General features: G+C 34.1%; 1 protein-coding gene across 1 annotated transcript; it reads left to right on the top strand.

The window, feature by feature from the left end:
* The first annotated feature begins 13 nt into the window (after positions 1 to 13).
* On the top strand, positions 14 to 13,402 carry kra (basic leucine zipper and W2 domain-containing protein kra). Its single transcript, XM_081972233.1, has 7 exons — positions 14 to 277; positions 3,547 to 3,617; positions 3,705 to 3,881; positions 4,524 to 4,684; positions 7,035 to 7,325; positions 10,762 to 11,342; positions 12,792 to 13,402. The coding sequence occupies exons 2-6, from the start codon at positions 3,557 to 3,559 to the stop codon at positions 11,338 to 11,340; spliced, it is 1,269 nt and encodes a 422-aa protein (XP_081828359.1). The 5' UTR covers positions 14 to 277; positions 3,547 to 3,556; the 3' UTR covers positions 11,341 to 11,342; positions 12,792 to 13,402.
* The last annotated feature ends 12,852 nt before the right edge of the window (positions 13,403 to 26,254 follow it).

Genomic DNA, 26,254 nt, shown 5'->3' with positions numbered 1-26,254 from the left:
AACTGACGCGGTTTTCAAAAAAGAAAATTAATTTTCCACGGTAATTTTTGTTTGATTAAAATCTTTTTAGTGGATTTCGGTGAAAACGGAATTAAAACAACGTGAAAACTGTTGATTCGAGCGGTAAATTTCAAATCGGCCGCCAATATTTGCTTATCGATTGACTTGTCGGCGCCGCAACGTTGCAAATTCATTCCGTTTTCGTTTCTTTTGCCAGCGAGACGTCCATTAAATTCTTTGTGGCTCTTGGGAGGTGCTTTCTTTAAACAGTAAGAACGTAAGTATTTTTACGTTTTATACTATTATACTATTGACAAAGGTCACGTTTATTGCCCTACAACTGCTTGTAGAGTTAAAGTTTTTCATTGAAGTGAATATTATTAAGTTCGATTGCCTGCAACGTTTTGCTAATGGTGGACCTCCTCCTTGGCTTATTGGGGGTATTTCTACATGTTTTTCGTTTTCACCTTGAATTAATACTACGTTCATATTCAACAATTAAGATTGTCAAAAACCATCCGATGTCCGAAATTGATAAATGCCTGCTATTTAACATCCATAAGTTCATAGAGATTGGGTGGTAAACTTGCCATTCGCTCTTAAGTCGTTGACCTGCTTTTGTCGCCTGTCCCGTTATTTTTCCAAGTAAAACCTCATTCCTCACTGCATCATTTCACGTGGTTTTTAATTCACTTTGTGAATTGCCACAGGCAACATTTTTCCTAACCGCCATTTTCCCTTCTATTTGGAAACAAATAGGTGACCTTGCAACGTGCTGCTTTCATTTTGAAATGGGGACAAATGATTTCATACTCAAGTATCTCCTTTTTATTTTCGAATTCTCAGGTCTTTGTTTCATGTCCAAGACTAGAAGAGTTTTTTGTAGAATTTTTCCTTCTTATTCAAAATATGGTTGTACCACTAGTGAGCTACTCCTTACTTCAATGCAGGATTGCAGCTTTTTTCATTGATGAAACATCAGTCATCAATGGTAGACCATAAATTTAACAATAAAATTCCCAGGAAAATTCCAAACTTTGACTAGAATGTATGTTTATCAAAACAAAGGACAAAATGTGTTTGATTTATGAATGGATGGATAAAGATTGAATTTAATCTTTTCACAGATTAGTGTAAATGTACTTTCTGAACTTTTTTTTTGGTTTTGAAAAGTAGTCAGTTTATTGTTTATCAATATTCAGGGTTGAGAGATAATTAAAAAATTTGGTATTCATCATTCTATGGTCAAAAATATTCTCAAATTTGTTGTATTTTTGATTGATATTGAAACATTGCACATTTAGAATTAGTGTAAATTTTCTAGAATTGAAATGTATACATATTACAGTAGTATTACACTGAGGTATATGATTTATGTATTTTTATTAAATTTCGTCCTATTATTAGTCAATTATTTAAGGCTTAGCAAGGATTTAAAAAAAATTTTATTCACTAGTTTAATCACTGAGAGACATTCACCCAGACATTCACCTATTTACAGATTATAATAGAACTGTAATTTTAGTTTGTTTTAATACAAGAAGTCAAAATTTAATAGAATATTGTATTAAACACTTGACTTAAACCAGTTCATTCACTCAAAGAATTTAGGCCACTCCCTGGGCTCCTGGACCTAATTGTAAATAAAAAATGGTTTAAGTTACTTGCTGTATAAAATCATATTAGTAGTAATATGATGGCGCACTGTGTATCAGAAAATTCAGAAATACATAAACTGTGATTTTTAGTTGGAGCTATATCAGCTGTAATTGATGATGTAATTTTTGATCACTTATCCCATAAGTCCACATGTAGGTACAGCATTTTTGTAAATCACAGCATTGTTGGTAGTTTGTGATTGTTCCAGAAAAAAGCAGTTTTTTGCCCAATCACAAACTACTAATAGTGTTCTGATTAGTAAATGCTGCATGTGTGAACTTACCATTACAGTATAGTTGCCTAGAAAGGATGATGGTGGATTTAGAATAAACCTACTGTACTGCCTTTTGTCATACTGTTTCAATGACATTTTATTCACTAGTTTTCCCCTATACCTGCCAATTGAATGTGCCATCATTATATGCCTATACACAGAACAATACAGTGAACAAGAAAAAGTGAAAAACTACTAATTAATTGATAGGGTCATTCTCCAATGTCCTTATTAATCTAAAAATAAATGTTGGATTAGTATGATACCACTCTTGTATTTTGATGTAAGTCATCATAAAGTGATCCTCATCAGATCAATGTATTACTTTATTTATTTACTTTAACCAGGGCACAAGGATTTGAAGTGTTTTTGTCAAATTTTCTATGAAAATCATTGATTCAAAGGGTACCTGCTTTGAAAACTGACATCAAAATTATAATGTCTACTTGAAAGAGGACTATTTGAGAAGCAACTTTCCAAAATTTGTGTTCAATTTAACAAAAGGTTTGCGAAATATTGGTAAAAAAAAAAACGGAAAAGCTCATCACCTGGTGTGACATCAAAGGTTGCCAGACTGTTTAGTACAATGATAGTTATTTAGCTAACAAGTGCGGGAAGTGACATTTTCCCGCACGCTGATTGCAGCTGTTGAGTGCGGAAACGACATTTCTTCTACTGATAGCTAACTACTAAAAACTGATAGCTTCAATCAGCTGATAAATAAAATTTGTAGTAATGTACATTTTCTTGTATTACTATGCTCACATTTAAGAAGAGTTTCAGTGACAACTCTACACCATACTGTTCTGCTACATCATTAAACAGTAAACAATAAATCCTCGCTTTGGTGGACGATTTGAAATTAGGTAAATAAAATCAATATATATAAAGAATGACTGATTTTGGAATAAAAATATGTTACACATGGTAAATTTAAGTCAAAATAAGTCTATTAAGACAATTTAAAAAATACATGCATGTAGGTACCCCATTTTGCCAGGATCTATATGTTGTGTTTAAATTTTGATTAGTTAAACATTTTAAAATTTTAATTTTAAATAAGGTGTTCCACAAGAACATAATTTCCTGCGTAACTTTTTGCCTGAAAACCCATTTGTTTAGTTTTCAAGGTCTCCACTTTTCAGAACACACCTCAATAACCATACCAAAAGGTTTTTGGGGTACAATAATTCTTATCTCAGTTTCTAGAATTTCTATTTTCACTATCAGAGTGGTTTACATTGTTGCAGGTAAGCAGAGGTGTAGGTAATTGCAAGGGTACCAATAAACCCATAAAGAAATAGCACCTTATTTGAGAGGTACAAAGCTTTAAAAGAAGATTCAGTCTAGAACAAGCATTTGTTGAGTTTGTGCCCTGTAGTGACACAGTCTTAATTTTGGTTGCTTTATTCAGTTTCCAACAGGAAACTTAAGTGAGTATTATTGTATTCACGTGGTTGTACCTTGTTTACTGACAATCAAGTTGTAATTTCGTATCTAAACTGACTCAAAACTGTGAGTCATCAACTTTGATAAGTTTAATAGTGTTTACCCGAAAGTTTTATTTGATCAATGCAATTTTTCATGTTATCACAAATCCTCTTTTGTTTCAGAAATTTTTGTATGAGTCAAAAGGTAGAAAAACCAGTCCTATCCGGTCAACGCATCAAGACCAGAAAAAGAGGTAGGTATTTATTTTACTTTGTTCAGTTATTTTAAATAATGTGTAATCTAGTAGTGTAGTCTTAAAGTTGACTTTTTTGTGATTCAGATGAAAAGGAGAGGTATGATCCAATTGGGTTTAGGGACGCAATAATCTCTGGTCTAGACAAATGCGCTAACGATTTCGAAGCAATTTCACGTTATTTGGACGGTGCCGGAAACAAACTTGACTATCGCCGTTATGGAGAGTCTCTCTTTGATATTCTCATTGCCGGTGGCATCCTTGGTAAGTGTTACAACTTCTATTTATATAACATAATGTGGACAAATTTAATTTGTCAAGCTTAATCACCCAATAAGCTTATAGACCTTTCTTCTGAACTTATTATCAGTGCAGAGTAATGGAAAAGTTTCATGGTTGAAATCACAGGATTTCTAATTTATTCCATAATTATTGCCTTGACAAATTTAATCAAATTATATGTATTAAATGTTTGTTATTTTTACATGTAATTGCTTTTTTGTTAGTGTAGAAACATAAGTATAATAATTAAAATAATATTTCTGGATTTTTTACTGATTAAGTAAATTGTGTTTTGTAAATTTTGTGCTTCAGACTAAAAAATGTAAGTTCAAGGTATGAGACCAGCTGCATATTTCTTTTGTGTAACAATGCCTTGATGACAAGAGAGGAAAGTACGAAAACGACGTCAATGTTATGACAGTAACAGTAGCATACAGATTGCTCAATTTGTCAGTTTACTTAAAAAGTAACATTGCACTTTTGTTTGACTATTCGGTTTTTAATTCCTTTTTTCTAATTCAAGTTTCCAAGTGATTAGTTGAAGAATACCTATTGAAAGTTTGATTTTGTTTGTGCGGTCTTACTGTAATAGATTTATAATGCAAAGTAATCTTTTTTTTGTAGTGCCGGGGGGTACATTGTCCCAGGAAGGCGATGGCCCGCCCAAGACGGACGCGTGTATTTTTAACACCCCGGACGAGATCAATATGGAAGAAATGAAGAACTGGGAACAGGTCTTCATCAAGCTCATGCGACGTTATAAATATTTAGAGAAAATTTTTCAAGTAAGTATTACTTTTATATGTAACTTACTATACCTGTTATTAAATGAGTGAAAAGTGATGTACTTAACTCTCTGGGAAGAAAAAACTTAGATTTTGTTGTTGCAACAGCATTTACTTCAGTCAGACATACTCTTCTGTTAAAGTTGTACCTTAATGAAATGATGTGCGTAAATTTACCGGTAAATTTGGAAAACTAAAATTCAGTGTGTCAGGAAAACTTACCAATTTTATCAGAAACTCCAATTTGACCAGTAAATTTATGGGTCTAATTTTCGGTTAATATTGTCAAAATAAAAACTGAATTAAAGGCCTTTTTGATTTGTTATTTATCATTTTAGAGATTTTGGATTATCAGTAATAATGAATTAAAACATTTCTGGCAAAGTAATTCTTATACCAAATGAGTTCCAATTTTATAGTTTTTTTATGAACAAGTAGGGTTAAAAAAATAGCATTTTCAGCTTTTTGTCACTTTTCTTTATTATCTGATGAACCACCTTTAGGTTGATGATTTTAAAGTGATTTGAGAAACCAGGCAAATTTTAATTTAAATGGCGGCTCTAATTTAATGGCAAGTTTTTTTACCGTTTTTCAGCAAACCCTGTTGAAACAGCTAGAATTTAAATTTATATTAGGGCCTGTTTGAAGCAAATGATAGATCCAAGAATATTTTCAGTATAAGGGAAAGTAATTCTGAGCGTACATTAAACCTTTATTACATACTATTTTTTTAAAAAGTCTTAATAAATTGAATTTTGCTAATTTTGGCATATAAAGTGACACTTTTCAAAACTGATTAGAGTGACACAACATTTTACTTTATGTAACTAGTTATGAAAAGTTCATTTCATCACTCCCTGTTTTTATGCATTTCTGTAGAAACATATGGGCGACATCCATCATAACATGTCGTTGTCACTGTTTATACAAGGTGCTATGAAAGTGAATATTTGTGTTAAATCACTTTAAAAAATGGTTTTTACCGCTTTTTGGTCAAAATTAGAAAAAATTATGTATGCAACATGTTTCGAAAATGTCTTATTGTGTAACTCATTCAAATTGTAGGACCTCGCTGCGCTCGCCCTACAAACATTCATTCGTTACACAAAATCGATCTTTTCGTAACTGGTTACATAAATAGCTATTTTGATTTAGAGTTTTTTGCAAGGTTTTTTGAAATAGTTTAAGAAGCTGAAATAGTAATTTACGTTACAAGTCCGGGAAATGGGTTATTAAAGTACAAGTCGTTGCCGGAATTTCTAGACAAGTACTTTAATTGCATTTCACGGAAGAGTATCGTAAAACGTTTTATTTCATACTTCAGTTTTATAAAATGTATTTAATTCTTAGTTTTTTTTTGTGATTTCACACACCCAAACCTCAATACATTTTGGACACCAACTGTTAAATAAGTTGCTAACAAAATTATAATACCTTGTCTTTGCCAGACTAGTCCGGGAAAAAACACATTTTGCCGCACTAGTAACGTATGAATCATTTCCCGGACTGAAACCGACTACGTAATAGAGCATATTACGATACAGTATGAAATAAAGGTCAATTTCGGTATACACAAGACCATACGTTAACAAATTTGTCATTTTATTATCAATCACATTTTGTATTCCTTGCACTTGTTACTTACAAAAACTTTAAGTACTTTTTATTACTTTTTAATGTATGGCTAACTTTATTCTGCTCAAAAGTGATAGTCTAATGCAACTTTGTCAAATCTGAAATCTCACAGTTAGCTAGATTCTGCTTTTAGCAAATTTTAGAATATGGCAAACTTGATGACTGATAATGACTTAACTCAAGATATATGCATAAATAAAGCTTAAAGCTATTTGAATTTGAAATGACTGTAAGAGAAAATATGTGAAAACATAGTCTCCATGGAATTCATCCTCAATGTGATTTTGATCATCAGGTGGTTATTTCGTTCATGTTATGGTTTTTTCAGGTTTCGGATACAAACAAAAATCAACATATTTGCTTAATCGTTTGTATAATATCAAAGAGAATTCAGGTTAACATAATTTTAAATTGTAAAATTCAATTTATGTTGAGGGTTAATGGTATTTAAAATTACACATAACTTATTATTTAAATCTGAGTATTCTTATTGTCTTGAATGTACTATGAATCATAAATTATTAGAAAGCCAGGTCCTGTGCAATTAAGCCAGGTGGGATTTAAAATCTAGTATATCACTTTGACTGGCAAGTAATACAAAATTAATGCTTTTAAATGGCTTAATATCGATTTTCTTGTTGCTAACTGACGTGGTTTAACCTCTCTTCTTTTTTGCTGACGTTAAATTTATGCAAATATTTCTTCTTTTTTTTAGGACGAAATCAAGAAGATCTTGATGTTCGTAAAGTATTTTAAAGATACAGACCGTAAAAAGTTAGCCGCTATGCTGGCTTTGTGGATATCCAACGGTAGCGTGCCGTTGTCGGTCGTTCTCGTTCTCAACAATTCTCATCTTGTCAAAGATCATTTGGCGCTCGACTTCCTTATTGACATTTTTAAGTGTTGGCGTAATGAAAAGGGCGTTAACTCACTCAGCTCCGCTGTTCGTAAGGCTAACCTCGAACAGCATTTTTCTACTTTCATCCCTGATACGAAACAATCACAGGTAAGACAAATCTAAACACGTGGGTGATCCAAAATTGCCGTCCAAAGCAGACAAGAGTAAAACAAGTTTTTCTTTTAGAAATAGATGATATGTTTTTGGTTAGATACAACTTTAGATCACCCTGTACATTTTTGCTGTTATCTTTTAAGTTACTAGGAACTCAGTTTATCCAACAAACCACAGTTCTGCCTTCAGGCCATTTTATTGCCTTGGTAGATCTAATTTGTTGGAAAATTAACTTACAGCCGTACTGGCATTTGCGGATTATTAATGCTGCAAATGTTATCGAAAACTGTTACATCGTTTTATAGTAAAAACATAACTTAAGCTACATTTACATCCACTTCAAAGTCAACTTTGTTCCGAAATTGGCAAGACTGACATATGAACATCTATACTGACGTTTATAGGGTGAGTCAAATACACAAAAATGTTAAATACAAAAGTTTTAGAGAATATTGAGATGCATAGTCTGTCTAGGATATACAGGGTGGTTCATAAAAGGCTGGCAGATAAAATATTAGTTTCTTTAATGGAACCCCCTATTTTTTAACACATTTTTAGATTCTCTATGAAATTTTAAAACTTTTTTGTTAATACTAGAGAGATAGGGATGTGCAAATGATGCCTTGTCTCTAATAGTGGCTTCCTTATGTTGACATCTGCGCATGCGTTTTTCAATTTTAATAAGGCGAGCCACTAATAGGGATTGTGCCTGCCGTAAATTAAGACTTGGTCATGCTTGGCTTTAAAGAGATCTTATTGTACTTCGGTTAGTTCCGTATCATATTCGGCGATTTTTGTTTCAATTTTCAGGTTAGAATTTAAAATAACAACTCAGCCTTATAGATGACATCTCCATAGTACTACAAAGTTGTATAAACACTGCCTGACCTTTTTTTACCTTTACAGCCTGGAGTTATTAAAAAGCAGTCACTAAAGTTTTCTACCATATCTCTCTATTGTCATATACCTAAATCTAATAATATTTACAATACTTAAATTTTTTCACAAATATTTTAGTTTTTACTATGCTGGAAATTTGTCTGTATACAGGGTGTCCCACGACGAAAGACCTCGATTGATATTGGAAAAAGTATAAATAGGAGAGTTTTGAAAATTTGGTAGGATACTGATGTGTGCATGCCCAATCCAACTAAAATATTTTCAAGATGGTTGCACTTCCGCTTATACCGGAAGTCGATCACAACTTTCTTATTTTAAATAGAACACCCTATATATTATTACATATTTGGATTCCTCACAAAATTCTGACCAACTTTTGTATAGAATGCCCTATGCCTATCTCTAGCCGTTTTCGAAATATTTGATATTTTTCCAAAAAAGTGACAGTTGCAACGCTCAACATATTTTTGTACTATGTTAAAACCGTATTTCATTTTGCAATGAAACTTTGGGTTATTGTAAATAAAGGATCGTTTTATTAAACTGAGGGTGCGTAACGACTCATTTGTATACAGGGTCGTCAAAAAAAAATCATAAACTTGCCACTAAAAAAAATGAAAAATCTCAAGTTTTTTAAATGGAAACCCCCATTTTTTATGACGGAATCATTTTGAGCATTAAAAATTACTATAAGTTTCAATTTACTTGCCTATACCTAAATCCAACCCATTTCGTTTTATTTGAGAATAAACACTTTTTTATTAGGCTGCATGGTTGGAATTAGCTGGTACTCTAGTTGGCCATGCTTTTGACACACGGTGATATTGGAGAACTGCAAAGCATGTTATGTTGAGCGTTGCAACTGTCACTTTTTTGGAAAAACATCAAATATTTCGAAAACGGCTAGAGATAGGAAAAGGGCATTGTACACAAAAGTTGGTTAGAAATTGCAATTTCTACATTTGTATTATTAAGGATTGGTTTTGTTTTAATAGCTTTTCTCTTCACAGATCCCGTATTCTTAAAATGTTCAATTATTTGCTTGACAGCTTTTGGTGATAGATTTGGTTTTTCTAGATAACGAGCGGCAAATACCTCAATACCTCACATGTTCTACTCACAACTTTATCACATTTTCCGTAAATAATAAACAGATTTAAGCAATCTTGGTTTGAATAACGTAACCGCGACGGCATATTTGCAGTTGTCAAAACACTCAAAACTAGTGTTATTAACATGCCCTGCAGGTCTCCAATATCACCGTGTGTCAAAATCATGACCAACTAGAACACCACATAAGCCCAACCGTGCAGCATAATAAAAAAATGTTTATTCTCAAATAAAACGAAATGGGTTGGATTTAGGTATAGGCAAGTAAATTGAAACTTATAGTAATTTTTAATGCTCAAAATGATTCCGTCATAAAAAATGGGGGTTTCCATTTAAAAAACTTGAGATTTTTCATTTTTTTTAGTGGCAAGTTTATGATTTTTTTTTGACGACCCTGTATACAAATGAGTCGTTACGCACCCTCAGTTTAATAAAACGATCCTTTATTTACAATAACCCAAAGTTTCATTGCAAAATGAAATACGGTTTTAACATAGTACAAAAATATGTTGAGCGTTGCAACTGTCACTTTTTTGGAAAAACATCAAATATTTCGAAAACGGCTAGAGATAGGCATAGGGCATTCTATACAAAAGTTGGTCAGAATTTTGTGAGGAATCCAAATATGTAATAATATATAGGGTGTTCTATTTAAAATAAGAAAGTTGTGATCGACTTCCGGTATAAGCGGAAGTGCAACCATCTTGAAAATATTTTAGTTGGATTGGGCATGCCCACATCAGTATCCTACCAAATTTTCAAAACTCTCCTATTTATACTTTTTCCAATATCAATCGAGTTCTTTCGTCGTGGGACACCCTGTATATCGCTATTGTTTCTAGAGGTAGAACACCTCTCTACTCATATTTGGTGCAAACGTTCTACAGGGACGACAAAAAAAATGTATCGAAATAAAATTGCGTTAGATGCTATAGGGCGTTCAATTTGAAAAAACAACAATTTTTCAACTATGCATCTCAATATTCTCTAAAACTTTTGTATTTAACATTTTTTGTATTTTTCTAACCTAATGAAATAATGAACTTTATTGTTGACTCACCCTGTACATTAAAAATAATTTCAAGTTGACTTCGAAGTGCGTCAAGCTGCTTGGCAGATGCAAACACAATGACCAATTTATAGGTTTGATCGATGATTTGTTTACTAGATTTAGAATTGTCTAAAGATTTTTGTCTTAAACATAAAACTTGTATCAAATTACAAATACGACGACGATTACACTTTAAATCCCGATGTATTTACATCTATCTAGCCTAAAATTTTACAGATTTTCAATGTCATTGTAAATGGTAAGTAGAGAACTGTCAAACATGAAGTAAACTTGAAAGTGGTTGTAAATGAACCTTTAGTTTAAACCTAAACTCACTGCAAACCTAGTTTTTAACTACTTAAATCTTAGGTATATTTTCGGAATGCTTTCCAAGACAATGGCCTCGACGAGATATTAAAATTGTACGAAGACCAGCATCAACAAGCAGCTAAGAAAGAGCTGCAAACATTGTTGGCTGACGCCTTATCGGAGGGCAAGCCGTTGCGCGAGGTGATCAATGAGATCAAAGAGATCGCGCAACGTGACAACATTCAAGAACACGAGACCGTTTGTATCGCCTGGGCGACTGTTATGGACATACCAGAATGGTCAAAAAAAGACGAATTGGTCACCGATCAAGCTGTGAAACACCTGAAGCAATACACGCCGCTATTTGCGGCATTTTCGCAGGGCGCTCGCGCCGAATTGTCGCTCCTGCTCAAAGTGCAGGAGTACTGCTACTCAAACATGACATTCATGCGCGCCTTCCAGAAAATTATTATGTTGTTGTACAAGACGGACGTGATTTCCGAACAGACGATCCTGAAATGGTATCGGCAGGACTACAGCGTCAAGGGGAAGATGATGTTTGTTGATCAGATGCGCCAATTCGTTGAATGGCTGCAAAACGCCGAGGAGGAGAGCGACTCGGATGCCGAAAGTGATTAAAGGTGAGTCATACGTTTTGTCTCTGAAAAAGTTTGAACTTTATTAACTAGAACAAGTGGCATCAAAATAACTTTAGCCACACTTTCGTCAATAAGTTAATAAGTGCGATAGAGATCCTCAAAGATTTTTAAGAAGTGCATCCTAACGGCTAATCCTTCTGTTCTTGTAAGGACTTGGACATATTCTAAATCTTGATTTTTTATTTTTTCATGTCGTATGAACTATTGTATTTGGCATTAAACTCACTACAATTTTAATGAAATTTGTTGCTATAATAATTGAGATTAGATAAGCGGCTTTGGTCCTTACTTATGTGTGTTCAAAGAGCTATTCCAGAAAACTGTACCTTTAATAAAATCTATTTTTCGTGCTAAAATCTTAAGCTTGTTTTATGCCTACTCGCACTAACCCCACACAAGGATTACTTAAGTCTTAAAGAACATCATAAAATGAACCCTTTAGCACAATATAAGTTTCCTAACTTTACAGCGACATTCTTAAAACCTTAAGTTCTCTTTTATGTGGTTCTAACCTACCTCAAGAAAATTAAAGCGGTTTGGACTGTCATTTGGCATTTTGCTATCGCGATAAACTTATACTTTGATTTATTGTAACTGCCTATACAGGGTGTAAAAGAAGAGCATGCAAAAAAGTGAAATTTTCGAGTATTCCTCAATTGACCAATAACTTCTTTTTTGCTTTTGTTTTAAGGTAAGGAAGTGTTGTTTAGGTCAGTATCTCGTGACGTTTTTCGTCGTTTCTCAATTAACATCCTGTGACTCAAGAAATATCGATTTTGTGCTCAAAAACGAATTAGTAATCAGTAGCTTTGATCTGTCATTCTGTCAAGTGTAGGCTGCAATTTCAAGCTTCATTTACTGCCGCTGCACACCCTGTGAGATTTTACCAAACTTGGGGTTGTCCTTAAAAGTCACTCAGATAATGTTGAACTTACGATGGGCATTTGAATGTTGGATATAAACCTACTAATATGGCTTAATTGAAGATTGAACATTGTCATATCCATTTTCCGGATAAGTCGACAATTCCAATGACAGTCCAAACCGCATTAAAATCCATTGATTCGTTTCGAAATGGCAAGGTTTAAAAATAAAATACAGTCCCAGTTGACGTGGCGTAAGGTTTAGTATGATTAGGTCGTTAGGTTGGTACTACCTCTAGTCTATTCGGAATATTTGGATCTATCCAGTATCGACATACGTCACAGCTCCGCTCATATTTTGACACGTGTTATTCCATTTAGGTAAATTCACCTTTTGTAGAATGTTCTGAAATATGTTTTTTTTTTTTTACTTTCATTTTTGACGTTTTCTCTCACTGTTCTTATTAACTTATTTAGTAAATAACCATATTAATAATTTTTTTGCGGTACCCTGTATTTCTCTCAACGATTTGAAATTCTCTAACCAAGATTGTATTTAATATTTCAGATCATAAGGAACACATGCTCTTTTAACTGGACAGAAATCTAGTGCCACCGATATTTATGACCCATCATAAACAACAGAAGAAAACGGTAACATTTTTTCCAATGTATATACTACCATTTGTAACTATATCATAATAATAATGAAAACAATAATAATAACGATGCTCTTGACATAATTGTTGATAAACGATCCTTACTTGTAATAATTTGTATAAAAAGAAACTAAATCTGGTGCCTTACTGCTGCCGTGTTGGTTGGTGCGCGTTCTCGTTGTATTATATTATAAATGTAGTATTAAAAAGTATAGGAATGCAACAATTCCCCCGCTCCCTCTTCCCCGTGTAGTGGCGTTCTGGTGTTTAGTCGTCGTCGGACGTGTATGAGATTGTTTATCGGTTCGTGCATCGGAAAAAATGATATTTGTAGCCTCATCGTACCCGGAAAACTGTCGACAATGCCAATATAATTATCTCGTCTTGTAACGCGATGGTTTGTCAATTTTTTTAATATAAAAGATATAAAGGAAGTCTTAACCAAAATCGGATGCGTTTTTTTTGTTCTAGTTATGTGTTCTTTTGTACTATTATTATACAATAAATATTTTTACAGTTGGATGAGCTTTTTTATTACCCATAATCCGAATTATACAAGAACTAAAGTGACATTCACATAAAATGCAGTGCATTTGTACTGTTAATGGCAAGTGCACTGCAAGAAGTAGTTAATACAAATAATTAAATTCTAATGAAAATTAGAAAATAGGAATCAGGTTAGGATTTGAGAAACACAAGACATAAACGTCATACTAATAATAGAAACCATCGTTTAGACTTTGACTATTTGTTTCAAAAAAGATTGAAGAAAAGAAAGAGAAGACAAACTGAACAGATATACCAGGTGTCCAAGAGCACCCTGGACATAGGAGATTAACATGGGAAAACGGTTTTGATTTTTTTGCGCCTGTACGGTTGATTTGATTGAAAAATCGTTTTAATGAAAGTTGTAGTACCTATCACGGACTAGTAATCTGTATTTTTTTCAGATCTCTAACTTGAGCCGTTTTGTCGTAAAACACGAACAAAAATGCGAAAATTTAAACTTTTGGCCTGCACTGTATAGGCGGTTGTCGGGCAACGGGTAAACAGATCATTGTTGCTGGTACGGTTGCTCGACAACCGCTTATACAGTGCAGGTAAAAAGTTAATATTTTCACATTTTTGTTCGTGTTTTTCGACGAAAGGGCTCAAGTTAGAGATCTGAAAAAAATACAGATTACTAGTCCGTGATAGGTACTACAACTTTCATTAATACGATTTTTCAATCAAATCAACCGTACAGGCGCAAAAAAATCAAAACCGTTTTCCCATGTTAATCTCCTATGTCCAGGGTGCTCTTGGACACCTGGTATAAGGTAGACCGTTTTGAAACATTTGGAATACCCTGTATAGGGACAGTAAATGATATTTATAAAATACGTTTCTGTTCTCCAGCAAATAGAAAGCAACTCGGTATTATGCGCATATTGGGATTAGTTCTTATTATGAAAGTTACTGTCCTAAAAAACGCATTGCTTATTGTGTAATGCCTATGTGAGTTGCCAAGGTTGCACTATGGAGCATCAAGTGCCTCCAAAGTAATATTTTTTTCATAAAGCCCTCCACCTTCGGTGTCGGTGTCTTTCGCCAAAAAAATATGAAAATAAACTCATGCAGTTAAGAGATAACAAGTTTTCATGCAAAATTATCGGTAATTTTTATGCACTCGTGCAATTACCCCCGATAATTCACTTTGACGGAATGTGTATATTTCAAACAGTATGTCAAGCGAGTTAACTAGTCAAAAGCCGAGATTGCTTTTTTAAAAAATTATTTAATTACTAAAAATTACAAATAAGTGTATCTTACAACTAACTTCAACTGACTAACTCTAACCAAACTGGAAGCGCAACTATCTAGGAGAAAACAACAAGCTAAGCATTTATAAATGTATACTAAGCACTTAGAAATATATAGTCGGCACTTTAGGGTGACTTAACTCCTCCCCCGTTGAGAATGAACTTCTAGGCTAGACGAGGAAGTTCAACATCTATGGATTCCCTGGACCTTACGTTAGTGTTCTGGGTCTTTTTGTAAAGTAAGATGGGTAGAACTTTCTTCAGGATCAGGAACACACAGAGTATGGCAACAACGAAGTAGATGAGAATTGTCCAAAGGCTAGGAACTGTCGACACTTCGGAGAAGATCATCGAGGGTTGGTTATTGACAATTTCGTTTTCCCATTGATGGAGTTCATCCAGCTTCACTTGTCTAAGATGTACACTAAGGTTGAGAACAGGCAGAGATGCAGCAGTGTCAGCAAAATCAGGAAATAAGATTGGTTGTTCGCTAGTTTTTCCATCTACATCATTACTTATATGCACGGTGTTTACCGTCATTTCACAGTTCAAAGGAATTTGGCACAAATATGTCCCTTTTATTCGCACAACTTCATTTTGATTGTTACATTTAAGTTGTACAGATTATTTTTGTGGGAGTACAAGAATCCATTTATTTGTAGATTCCAATCGATTGGCTAAAATTGTCCTTGTTTTGACTTCAACTTGTTTACATTTGGAAATGTCCTTCTCGGAGTTCAAAAGCTTGATTTCGCAGGGGCTAGTGTCCTGGATGTCTTCAAGGTCCTTTTTTGTACAAGTGAAAGATTGTGGGTTGGTTTCGATGCATTCTTCACCATAGTATGCATAGTGTAATTGATTTTTTAGGAGGAATTTATTTCGCGGTAGTACAACCTTAAACAGGCTCTGATGGTATACTGGTACGGAATATAAATGGAAATAATCAAAATATTCAGGTGCCATTATTGGTATACGAATTATGTATGTCATTCTATTATTAAATACATATGCATCTAGGGTGATTACTTTTTCAAAGAGCAAAGTGTTCTGTAAAGTAACAGGCATCACCATTTTTTCAATCCCTATTTTGTCTTGAAGGGCTTTGAGTTCAGCATAAAGATCCTTAGTTTGAATGATCGATGGATGCATAATGCGTAATTTAGAAAATGCTAATGAATTTTCCAAATCTTGCAAAATGGAATCAATAATTTCGTATACATTCACTACCTGATTGATTAAATCTTTAAGATTGTATACGTTATTTTGTTTATAAGCTGAATTTTCTAGCAAAGCTGCTACTTTATTAATTCTAGACTCCAGTAGTTTCTCATTGTGATTGATTTGTTGTAACGTAGAGTTAAATCTCCTAATCACTACCAATGACAATGAATTTTGTTTCAAAATACTTGCTTCTAAATTTTTCTGGTTACCTTGCAATTCCTTGATGAGATGCTCGTAATGTAGAGCTCGAATCAGATGAGAAAAGGCCACCGCATCATCAATGACGCAGTTTTTAAAACTATTTCTTTCTCCTTCTACAGTTGCCGTCGCATTAGATATAATCAGAGGCGTCCTATTAAAATATTCCCGAAAATATATTGTTAAGCGGTCAAAAAGCCACTTGGCAACGTAGTACGGTTTTTACTTGGACACAATTAAAACAGATGCGGCAGCGGCCAGGGACATTTGGACCTTTTTATATGCTTTTACTAGCCGGCACTCTAAACGGTGTTGCCAAGTTTAAAAAAATGTAGTGGCGGACAGGGAGACTTAGGGGGTTAGGTTAGGTTCCGTTTTAGTCTGGTGTTTTGGTTGTATTGTTGATGGTCGCAGTTGAAGTTCACATAGTGTTATGAATAAAAAACGTTATTTTGTCAAAATGTCTTTCAAAAAGGTTGGAAAGAAAGGTGTTATCATATACAGCCAAGGCCGTGAAATCGTCAGTAACGTCTTACAATTTATGAAGAAAGAAGCAGAAGGAGTTTCCATTCCTTTGAAAAACTTTTTGTCTTTTATTTTCTTTATTAAAAACGACGAAAATGTTTCATTTTACTGATAAAATAATAGCACGCCACTGACTGGCTGCAACAACTTGGAAAGTAACGAGAGCAGCAATATTTAAAGCGAGACGTACAGAGATCGTGACATCATCGTTTGATGACGCCTGTGGCCTTTTCTTAGCTGATTCGAGCTTTATACCATCTGACGCATCAAGATTACCCGTAATTGTCTTAAATATTGAGCCTAAACCGTTTATTAATCCTCTTTTTACTCTGCCAGTGTGTGGTATTATTTCTGTTAGTTTGTTCTCAACTCGATTTTGTGTCAAATTTAAAAGTTTCAAGTAATTATTGATTTCGTTATAATATTCTTGATGTTTATCTAATAGCATCGTTATGTCATTTGATTTTAGATGTAAAATATTTATCTCGTCAATAATTGGATTTAAGTCGTAGTAGTGTATCAATGTATGAGAGTAGTCAGTGATTTTTGCAGTTCCTAATTTAACGGGTATAAGTCCAATGTTGTCGTCTAATTGTCTTAACACAATTTGTTCTTGCGTTCCGAACACGTAACCTAAAACGCTGAAATATAATAGCTTAGTATTACAAAGCATGTAGTGCGAGAGTTTGAACTAATTTCTTATATTAAATACTTATAGTTAAATTTTAATTATTAAAACTATATTTATGTCTAAAAGGACGTTTAAGGTTGTCCATATGGGTCTTTCCTTGAGCAACTGTAGTCACAGTTTTTCGAATAGGGTCGATTAATTCGATATTAGTAGGCGGGTGAAATGTATTGCCTAATTTTTGTCGTTGATGTTTTTTTATATAAGTTTGAGTTTCTGGTGTAAACAAGGTCGGTGGGTCTCTATCTTCATTGAGTTTACCAATAACTTTCTCCTTTTTATTAATTAAATTTTCATTAATATTTGAATATAATATTTTGACTCTGTCTTTATGTTCTGAAACATAATTACTCATTAACGTTTGATCTAATTGGATATTAAAAGGGTCGTCGTTGTTAATATGACCACTTATAATGTCAATAGGTTTGAAGTTGGTACATGAATGGATCGAGTGATTATATGCCAGTATAGCATATTTAATTTTTTGTATGATAGGTGTTTTGTCAAATCCTTGATTATTTAAGAGTCGAATATGTTCAGTCAATGTCGAATGAAAACGTTCGATGACTCCGTTTGATTGGGGGTGGTTAGGTGAGCAAAAATGTATCTGAATTTTGTGTAGTTGTAAAAGTTCGGTAACAGTTATGTTTTTAAATTCAGTACCATTGTCTACAATTACTTTAGATGGAATTCCATGATGGGAGAAAAATGTGATTAAGTTTTCAGCTATTTCTGTGGCTGCTAGTGAATGCAACGGATACGCTTGAGCGTATTTAGAAAAGCTGTCAATGATAGTTAGAAATTTAGTTTTGTCTAGTGTGTATGTATCTAGATGAATGATTTCAAATGGTTTGGATGCTGTGGGAGTGATATTCATTTCCATTTTAATTGGGTGACGTTCGTACTTACTTTTTTGACATACTTCACATTCGTTGATGTAAGACTGAATAGAATTTTTTAAGTTGGGCCAGTAGTATCTCATTTTTATTCGTTGTTCTGTTTCGTCGATACCTCTGTGGTTGGTTTTGCCTTCATGATAATTTTTGATCACTGCTTTTACGTCATCATTATTAATTACGTCTATGAGTTTTATAGTACATCGCTTAAACTTTAAGGAGGGCCATCTGAAGTTTCTACTAATTACGTCACAGAAAGGTTCATACACATTTGGATCATCAAAATAAATCGAGTACAATTTTCCCGGTACAATATGCTCCTTAATGAATTTCATTATGTCAGCTTCGAAATTATCTTCGGATAATTGAACGTGAAATCGACGTTTTTTCTCAAACATGATAACTGTTTTAGTGTTTGCTGGTGAATGACGTACTCGTGTGATTATTATTTGATTGGCGCCGTAATTAACAGCTGATTCTATAATTGGGACACCTACTATCGGATCTTGATCTCTATTAGTGTGTACTGTTTGGTCATCGTCCTCTGCTGTTTCCTCAGGCAAATTGTGTTGGTCTAGGTCAGGTTGCACTACTGTTGACATCTGATCTATGTTTTCATCCGGGTCGTCATTCGGGTCATCAGCATCCTTGTTGTCGGGTTTTTCTAGACTTTTGTTGAATTCGTTCATATATTCAACTAAGTTTTGAAAGTTGTCCGTTTCTTTAATGTGTAGTTCTATTCGGCTAAGGGCGTCGGCATTGGTGTTCAATTTTCCTTTTTTGTATATGATATTATAATCGAATTCATCAAGTTTTATGCGCCAGCGTAATAATTTTGAATTTGGATCTTTTAAACTAAACAACCACTGAAGGGGTTTATGATCCGTAATTATATTGAATTTTCTGCCAAACAAATATGGTCTGAAATATTTGGTAGCCCATACGAGACAAAGACATTCTTTTTCAATCGTTGAGTAATTTTGTTCTGACTCATTCAGTGTTCTTGAAGCATACGCTACAGGTCTATCTTGTCCTATAGTGCCTTGGGAAAGTACTGCTCCTAAAGCAACATTGCTTGCGTCACATGTCAAATTAAAAGATTTTGTAAAGTCTGGGTACTGGAGAATTGGTTCGTACATAAGCAAAGTTTTGCATGTTTCAAAACAGTCAACAAATTCTTGATTGTGTTCTATTTTTGCACCCTTTTTTAGGCATTTAGTAAGTGGTTTTGTTAGTTTGGCGAAATTATTGATAAATTTCCTATAATATCCAAGCAAGCCTAAAAATCCTTTGATTTGTTTTGTTGTCGTAGGTAGGGGGTAGTTTCTAATCGCTTGTATCTTATCGGGATTAGGTTTAACGCCATCGGGTGTTACTACATGTCCTAGATATGCCACTTCGCGACGTAAGAACTCGCTCTTATCTAACTGGATTTTAAAATTAGATTCACGAAGTCTCTGAAATACTGATCTAAGTCGCTCTAGGTGTTCTTGTAGAGAAGTGGAAAATATAATGATATCGTCTAAGTAAACTAAACATTTTTCATTTTGGATTCCTCGGAGGATGTTATCCATGACTCTTTGAAATGTCGCCGGAGCGTTTTTTAGTCCAAACGGCATTCGCGTGTACTCGAAATGTCCTTGTTCAGTACTAAATGCTGTTTTTGGGATATCCCTTTCCTCCATCTCAATTTGGTGGAACCCACTTGCAAGGTCTAGAGTAGTGAAATATTGACACTTGCCAAGTTTATCGAGTAAATCAGTAATATTCGGAAGGGGGTATTTATCGTCCACTGTTTTTTCATTTAGCTTCCGAAAGTCAACACAAACACGCCATTTTTGTTTTCCCGATGCATCAGCCTTTTTGGGTACAACCCAGATAGGTGCTGACCAAGGTGAATTACTTGGGCGAATTATATTTTGTTTTAACATCTTGTTTATTTGACTTTCTACTTCTGCTTTATGTATAAATGGATACCTATATGACTTCGCATACACAGGTAGTTCATCACTTGTATTAATTGCATGCTTAATTTTGCTTGTAAAAGTTAGTGGCATTCCCTCATAGTAGAAAATATCGGAAAATTCTTTGCACAAGTTTAAAATGTTTTGTTTTTCTTCCGAATTAAGATGATCGGTTCTTATCTGTGAGGGGTTGAATTGGTTCTGTATGTCGCTGCCATTCTCAAAATTATGCAAATTACTATCAATTAGTTGGTCATATTTGGTGTCATATTTTTCAACATCAAAAGGCTCTGAAAGATCTAGAGTTACAGGGTTACAAGTGTTATTTGTTATCGTGGTTATCGCATAACCGTTGTTAGCTACTGTAATACAGTTTGGAATTTCACAATTATGCAGTTTTTGATATGGTATTATTATTTCACCATCTTGAACACTTGTTTTAATTCGAACAACTTGTTGTGCACGAGGAGCAACAGTAATATTGTTTACTTGCATTTTTGTTTCATGGAACTGTAATTTGATATTGGCATAAGGTGTATTTAAGAATCCCGTTTTATAATCGATGTTTGCTTGTAAAGATTTCAAATTATCAATGCCTATCAAACCGTTAAAAACATTGTGAAATTTAAAGAGATAAAATTTGAGAAATTGGGGATTAGGTAATTTGAAAATTTTGGAAGCGGGTATGACTGCACTATGCTGATGAGATGATTGTTGGAATACAGTTGAAACTACAAAAGGGTCAAATGATATGCAACTTGAAAAATACTTTTTGGCTACATAGGGATCAATAAATGATTTTGTGGAACCCGAATCTATTAAGAATTTTAAGTTATGCTCTGGGAAGATAATATATGAGAGTTCACTTGTGTTAACGTTATTAAAGGGTATTATTTCAGGTTCAGGTATTATGTTTCTTGGTTGCTGGGGCCTGGTACCTGAAAATTTGCGTCAGCATTGTAAAATGAACTTGGGTCATTGTCTGATTGGTAAGGTTCAGTGTATTGCGAGGTGTGATAATCATTTTCCTGTGGTATTAATGTTTCTTCATTTTCTAGGAAAATTTGTTTTTCAGAATAGGCATTATTACAATATTCTTGACTACTTTGACTGTCAGCATGTTCTTTAACGTCATCAAATGTCTGTGTATTATAAAGTTCCTCCACTGTATAATTTGGTTGATTATAGTGTCGTTGAAAATTTTGGGGTTGCCTAAACATATTTGTCGAATTGCGAGTCGTCGTACTCATCGGAGTTGGATTTGGAAGGGACTTATTTTGATTAGGGCGGAAAACGTTGTTACCCTGTCTAGGTTTAAAAACTTGCGAATTAGTCGGAAAATGTTGTCTAAGTTTAGAGTAGTCAGGTCTAATTGGAATCGGTTGTGAAGGAAACTGAGGTCCTTGCCTAAAGAAATTATTAGGTGTTTGAGGATTATATGAATTACTAAAGTTTGGTCTGTATTGGGGCATTTGAGGCATAAATTGATTTTGAAATGGTTTAAAATTTTGTGTTGTTGATTGTTGTCTTACTGCCGATTGTGTAGGTAGTTTATTAGTGTTTTGGAAATAGTGGGTGTTATATTCTTCAGTTACGAATTGAAGAGCTTGTGGAAGATCTCTTGGACGCATACAACGTATTGTGGTTCCTAACGGTTCTTTAAGTCCCGAGAGAAATGTTTTTAAAGCTAGTTCGTTATAAAGGTTAAATTTTAATTGTTTTGCAGCATCACTATCCTCATGTACATTAATATAACAGCAAAGTAAATTTAGGATATGCAAAATTCTGTCATAAAACAAACTTGGTTTTTCATTATTTTGTTGACGAAGCATGACTAAATCTCGATTTAAACAGGCTTCATCCCTTTGGTCCGCAAAATTCCTATTCAAAATATGTTTAAGTTCGTCCCATGTTGTCACATTTTGGGTTCCTAATACTAATTTTGCATTTCCTGTTAATTTACCAATAATACAATTTAGTAGGTAAATATTTTGAAAATCATTGGGTTGATTAGGTTTATAGAATGCATCAATCACACTTTGACAAACTGCTAGATATCTTTGGAGATCATTAGGTTTGCCATCAAAAGTAGGAATGCAGTTCAAGTATTCAGCTTTGAATTCAGGCATTTTGACTTGATTAGTTTTTAATGTTTTATTACTAATAGTTTGAATTTCTTGTACTTCTTGAGAATGTAAACTAGAAGCAGAGCCAGTTGAAGGTGCAGATAAACGCAAATTATCAAAAAATACTCTTAGGTCGTCAACTTCAGACATGAAAAATTGTCAATTACACTTACATAAAAACGATTATGGACTTAATCATCATCTATAAGGGCTGGCACCTCGGTTGGCAATGTGGTCCTTCCAAAAATGCTGGTCCTCGCGAGAATTGGGCAAAGTTGGTCCAATCTCCTTATTGAAGAGGTTTTGTAACACTCCACAATAAACGTAAGTTCTTTTTCTCGGTTAGTTCGATACCGTCGATTCGATAACGAGCCCGAAAATTATCCACTAAGACTGCGCCAGTTAACTAGTCAAAAGCCGAGATTGCTTTTTTAAAAAATTATTTAATTACTAAAAATTACAAATAAGTGTATCTTACAACTAACTTCAACTGACTAACTCTAACCAAACTGGAAGCGCAACTATCTAGGAGAAAACAACAAGCTAAGCATTTATAAATGTATACTAAGCACTTAGAAATATATAGTCGGCACTTTAGGGTGACTTAACTAGCGTTGTTATGGAAACGCCGAAAAAGTTGGTGAGTAGATTGGTAGTAGAAAGCGAAAACGCTCTAGAGCAGAAAATAATTCACTTTCTGCGCACGTGCGACGAATAACCACTTTCTGCTTTTAAATGGAAGCGTACAGGGTGATTGGTTTAATTTTGACCACCCCCTTAACTTCCTTAAATTTGACTTTAGCAAAAAATGTTAAATACAAAACTAGTAGATATTTAGGCCTATTTTACTCTTAGATAAACAGGTGTTATACAGGGTGTCCCAAATTTGAGTAACAACTTATGTTTTTTTAAATACATTGACGAATGTGTTGTTTGATGTAAAATATGTCTGTATCGGTATTCAAGTTTTTCCGCAGCAGCATCTGTTGGTATTAACAATATTGCCTCGACTATGTGATTAAGGGTTAATTTGATTACTCAAATTTGGGACACCTTGTTTAGGTTGGTCATTGTATTTAAAAAAATATAAGTTTGGTTCGTTACTCAAATTTGGGACACCCTGTATAATAAATGTTCAATTTAAAGTAAGGTAGACCTAAATATCTACTAGTTTTGTATTTAACGTTTTTTGCTAAAATTAAAATTAAGGTCGTTTCGCCGAAAAAATATTTTTCGACTACTGACTTTGAAAGTACCTCATGTACGCTTCCATTTCAAAGCAGAAAGTGGTTATTTGCCGCAAGTGAATCATTTTCTGTCCTAGAGCGTTTTCGCTTTCTACTAACAATCTACCCACCAACTTTTTCGGCGTTTTCATAACAACGCTTGACATACCTGTTTGAAATAAAGCCATTCCGTCAAAGTGATTTATCGGTGACAATGAGTTCGAGCTACGAAAATGATGTGAATTGTCCTTCTACTCCACCCCACAGCAGTCGTCGAAAAAATATCGTCTATATTTCGAGCCGAAAGTACTTTTGCCGCTTTTACATGATTGCAGCTTGAGGCGAAGAAATTTTCATGTGCAAGCGGCAAATATCTACTTTCCGCTCTTAATATAGAATATACTATTTTTGTTCAAACGGACGTAAAGTACTCACTTCACGTACTGTTTTGCGGCCGTGAAATGCACCTTTATTTACAACCATATATGTAATGCTGTCATTACTAACGTCATTGAAGGTTAGGAAGTATCATATTGCGCACCTCTACTTCCCGCCCTCATTTCCCGCTTTCTAAAATTGTGATTGTTAATATTTTTTTTTAAAAAAAAGATGATTGAATCAAATTTTTTAAATGTCAGATAAAGTCGGATCGATATTCAGTTCGCAAATAATAAATAGAGAAAAATGTCCTGGATTACAACTCGAATTGTATGCATTCTAACGGTTATAATGCCTATAATACATTACAATACTAAAATTAACATGATCTAAACTAAAACAAACTACTTATTGAAATTAATGGTTACATTTGAATTATTATAAGTGTTTATAGAAATATTTAGGCCAGTCCCAGCACTGGCGTCTCCAACAGTTGTCTCTTTGGTCGACAAATTAATTTGCTGCTGAATGACTGAGGTTTGTGAACTACTTGCAACAGCTTCAGAAGACATGGCACGTTGGGACAGCATAACAGAAAAGCAGAAGAAAAGCATATAGAAAAATGACTGCTTGGTAGTTTTTTGTTAAATGTAATATTCTAGATATGTTCAGAATGAAACAATGATTTGTAAATTTTGATAGAAATATGATGGTTGTAAATCAAATAGTATACAAACCTCGGTAGGAAGTTTCATTCCTGTCTCGAGATCCTAGCTAAACCTCGACGCTTCGCGTCTCGGCTATCTAACTAATCTCTCGACAGTAATGAAACTCTTCCCACCCCGGTGTGTAATATACTATTACGGCCGTTGTCAATAGCAACGGCCGAAAAAAAAATACAGGGAAAAAGTAAATTAACAATCTCTATGTCACCGTCTACGCTTATGGTTGCTGGTTACGATTTCTCTATGTGACCACTGTGTGCACCAATTACAGCAGTACACCCATATCCACATCAGTACAGCAATCTTCGGCTCCTAAACTCCTAATTTCATTTTCGCGTATATGAAAAAAATGGAAAATATTTCTGACAAGAGTCAGTTTATTATTTAACGTCACATCAACAATGCATAACCAGCAAACATAACAATGAACGTCAGCGTGATTGCTAGACCCTTCTCATTTTATTTATCAAAAATTAAGAATTTCTAAATAAATATCGTTTGAACAAAAAATTTTGTGTACACCTCGGCCGTGAAATAATTTTTTCGTCCTCACTTTCTTTCTTTCTTTCGGCCGAAAAAATACCATTTTACGGCCTAGGTATACAAATAACTATTTAAGGTAATTTATGTGACGTAAGACTACAGAAAACTCGTCAAAATGCTCTTTTAATTGCTGACAATTTTCCGTCTGTATTACCTAAAATAAATTTAGCATCTAAAATAACAAATCTGAAAGAAAAACATTTAACGGAAATGTTAAATTATATGCCGGGAGAAGAATTTTACAAATCATATTTAATTAAGCCTAAAATTACGAATAAAAAAAAGAATAATCAAGTTTAACATTGAGCAGCATTTAACATTTCTAAATTTAAGTAATGTATAATAAAATTAAAAATTCTGTGATGATTAAACAATTGTTCTATATCACATAATTCCGTTTCATATTGTTACGGTCTGGGCCTACTATGCTCAATACTTCTTAACGGGCGCTCGCTTCGGGATGAAACCGATGCGCCGCAATATCTGGCCGGGCGCGTATTAAAGTAGGCCACAGTTAGGAAGCGCTACCTGGAAAATTCTTGAATGGTCAAGGCAACCCGCGAAGCGTTTCGCGGTCATTCTAGAACGTGGTTTGCGAATATAAAAGACGCGGTGTCAACCGTAGTAGTAGTGTATTTGGGAACGCGGTAAAGTTTAAATAGCGAAGTAATTGTGGAATTGTAGTAGTGTTTTTTTAGTAGCTGTGTTAATTATTGTACGGAGTGTTTTGAAGTGTAAATAAATTTATTAATTGTTGAGTTAAATTGACTTTGTGTGAACCCACGGGAAAACCGTAACAATTGGTGTCAGAAGTGCGATCAGACTTTAGTGCGACGTGAATTGGAACTAAACTTCGGGTTAAAGACAGTGTTCAGAACCGGACTAGAGATTTTCGAAACAGTGGTGTGTTAAATTTATTTTATGCCAATAACAAGACGTCAAAGTGCAAACATGGAGGCCCAACTTGCAGCTATGATGGAAATGCTTAAACAAAATCGACAACAAGACAAGGAAGAACAAGAAAGAATTCGACAACAAGACAAGGAAGAACAAGAAAGGATTCGACAACAAGAGAAGGAA

The sequence above is a fragment of the Ips typographus genome, linkage group LG2 (assembly GCF_016097725.1).
Source record: "Ips typographus isolate SLU linkage group LG2, UJ_Ityp_2.0, whole genome shotgun sequence".
In the NCBI taxonomy this organism is placed as follows: domain Eukaryota; kingdom Metazoa; phylum Arthropoda; class Insecta; order Coleoptera; family Curculionidae; genus Ips; species Ips typographus.
The sequence above is the reverse complement of the archived record's forward strand: the minus strand, read 5'-3'. Positions and strand labels throughout refer to the sequence as shown.